Source organism: Perkinsus marinus, assembly GCF_000006405.1.
Source record: "Perkinsus marinus ATCC 50983 genomic scaffold scf_1104296932808, whole genome shotgun sequence".
Classification (NCBI taxonomy): Eukaryota; Perkinsozoa; order Perkinsida; family Perkinsidae; genus Perkinsus; species Perkinsus marinus.
Genome location: NW_003215354.1, coordinates 760 through 1,683, shown reverse-complemented (window position 1 = coordinate 1,683; position 924 = coordinate 760). Strand labels below are relative to the sequence as shown.

The 924-nt window shown below is 50.0% G+C and overlaps 1 protein-coding gene across 1 annotated transcript; it reads right to left on the bottom strand.

Moving 5' to 3' along the window:
* Positions 1-164: 164 nt before the first annotated feature.
* Pmar_PMAR019457 (hypothetical protein) lies at positions 165-554 on the bottom strand (the record flags this gene model as incomplete). The annotated part of the gene is made up of 1 exon (XM_002785378.1): positions 165-554. One exon carries the CDS (start codon positions 552-554, stop codon positions 165-167), a length of 390 nt encoding a protein of 129 aa, XP_002785424.1.
* Between the last annotated feature and the right edge of the window lie 370 nt (positions 555-924).

Here is a 924-nt window from a genome sequence, read left to right as displayed (position 1 = left end):
GTACAATAAAAAATCAAGACCAGCCCCGGTGTCTAATAATAACCGGGCATCTATCCAACTCATACAAGTGGGGGTAGTAGCAAGACGACAACATAACCAGTAAGCAGATGGTACCGAAGCCCTATCACGAGTGATAGGAAGCAGTTTCAAGTCCTGCTCAGGACTCATGAGAAAGGGGCAAACCGGTCAGAACGGATGCTGTTCTTCGTCAGTCGAGAGATAACGGCATCCCTATCAGTGCCAGCCTTGAGAGCAACTATTCGGAAGAACGGATTACGACGTCCTTTTCCCTTCAAAGGGAAGTTGCTCTCCATTTCAGGAATGGCCTTCTGCAGATCGTCACCCCACAGTCCAATGACCTTGATCAATTGGTCAGGCTTATATCGTTCACACCACTGCTTGGGGGTTACTGAGCGAGATCCCGATCCGGAGTTAACCTTATCCACTGAGGCAGCAGAATCCTGTTTGCTTGCCGGCTTCGAGGATAAACTCTCTTCGCAGGTGTCGTCGTACATGGCGGCGTGAACACTATCGACCCCTTTCGTCGGTTTCATTATTGAGGCTTGGTCCTTTGTTCGGCATACCCATCGGATTGCCTCACAAACACTTCGCACTCCGTCTGATGCCTCATCGAATGGCACCGCCGTCTCCCAGTCCTCATCGACAGAGGCTAACCCCGACAGCTGGCAAATTCTCTCCACTCAGCGAGCTCCTCAGGTGTCGCCATATTAACAACGAGTAGACAAGTTTACGGTTGTGAAACTGAGATTGAGCGTATCAATGTCATTTAATATAATGGCTCAGGGAAAAAACACCATCAATTGCGGGGCACGCACGTACACAGGACTGCACGCACGAACAAAGCAAGACCGGGCTCGTCAATCCTCAATAGGTGTAATTTACACCTGTTCAGTTCCTGGGCAC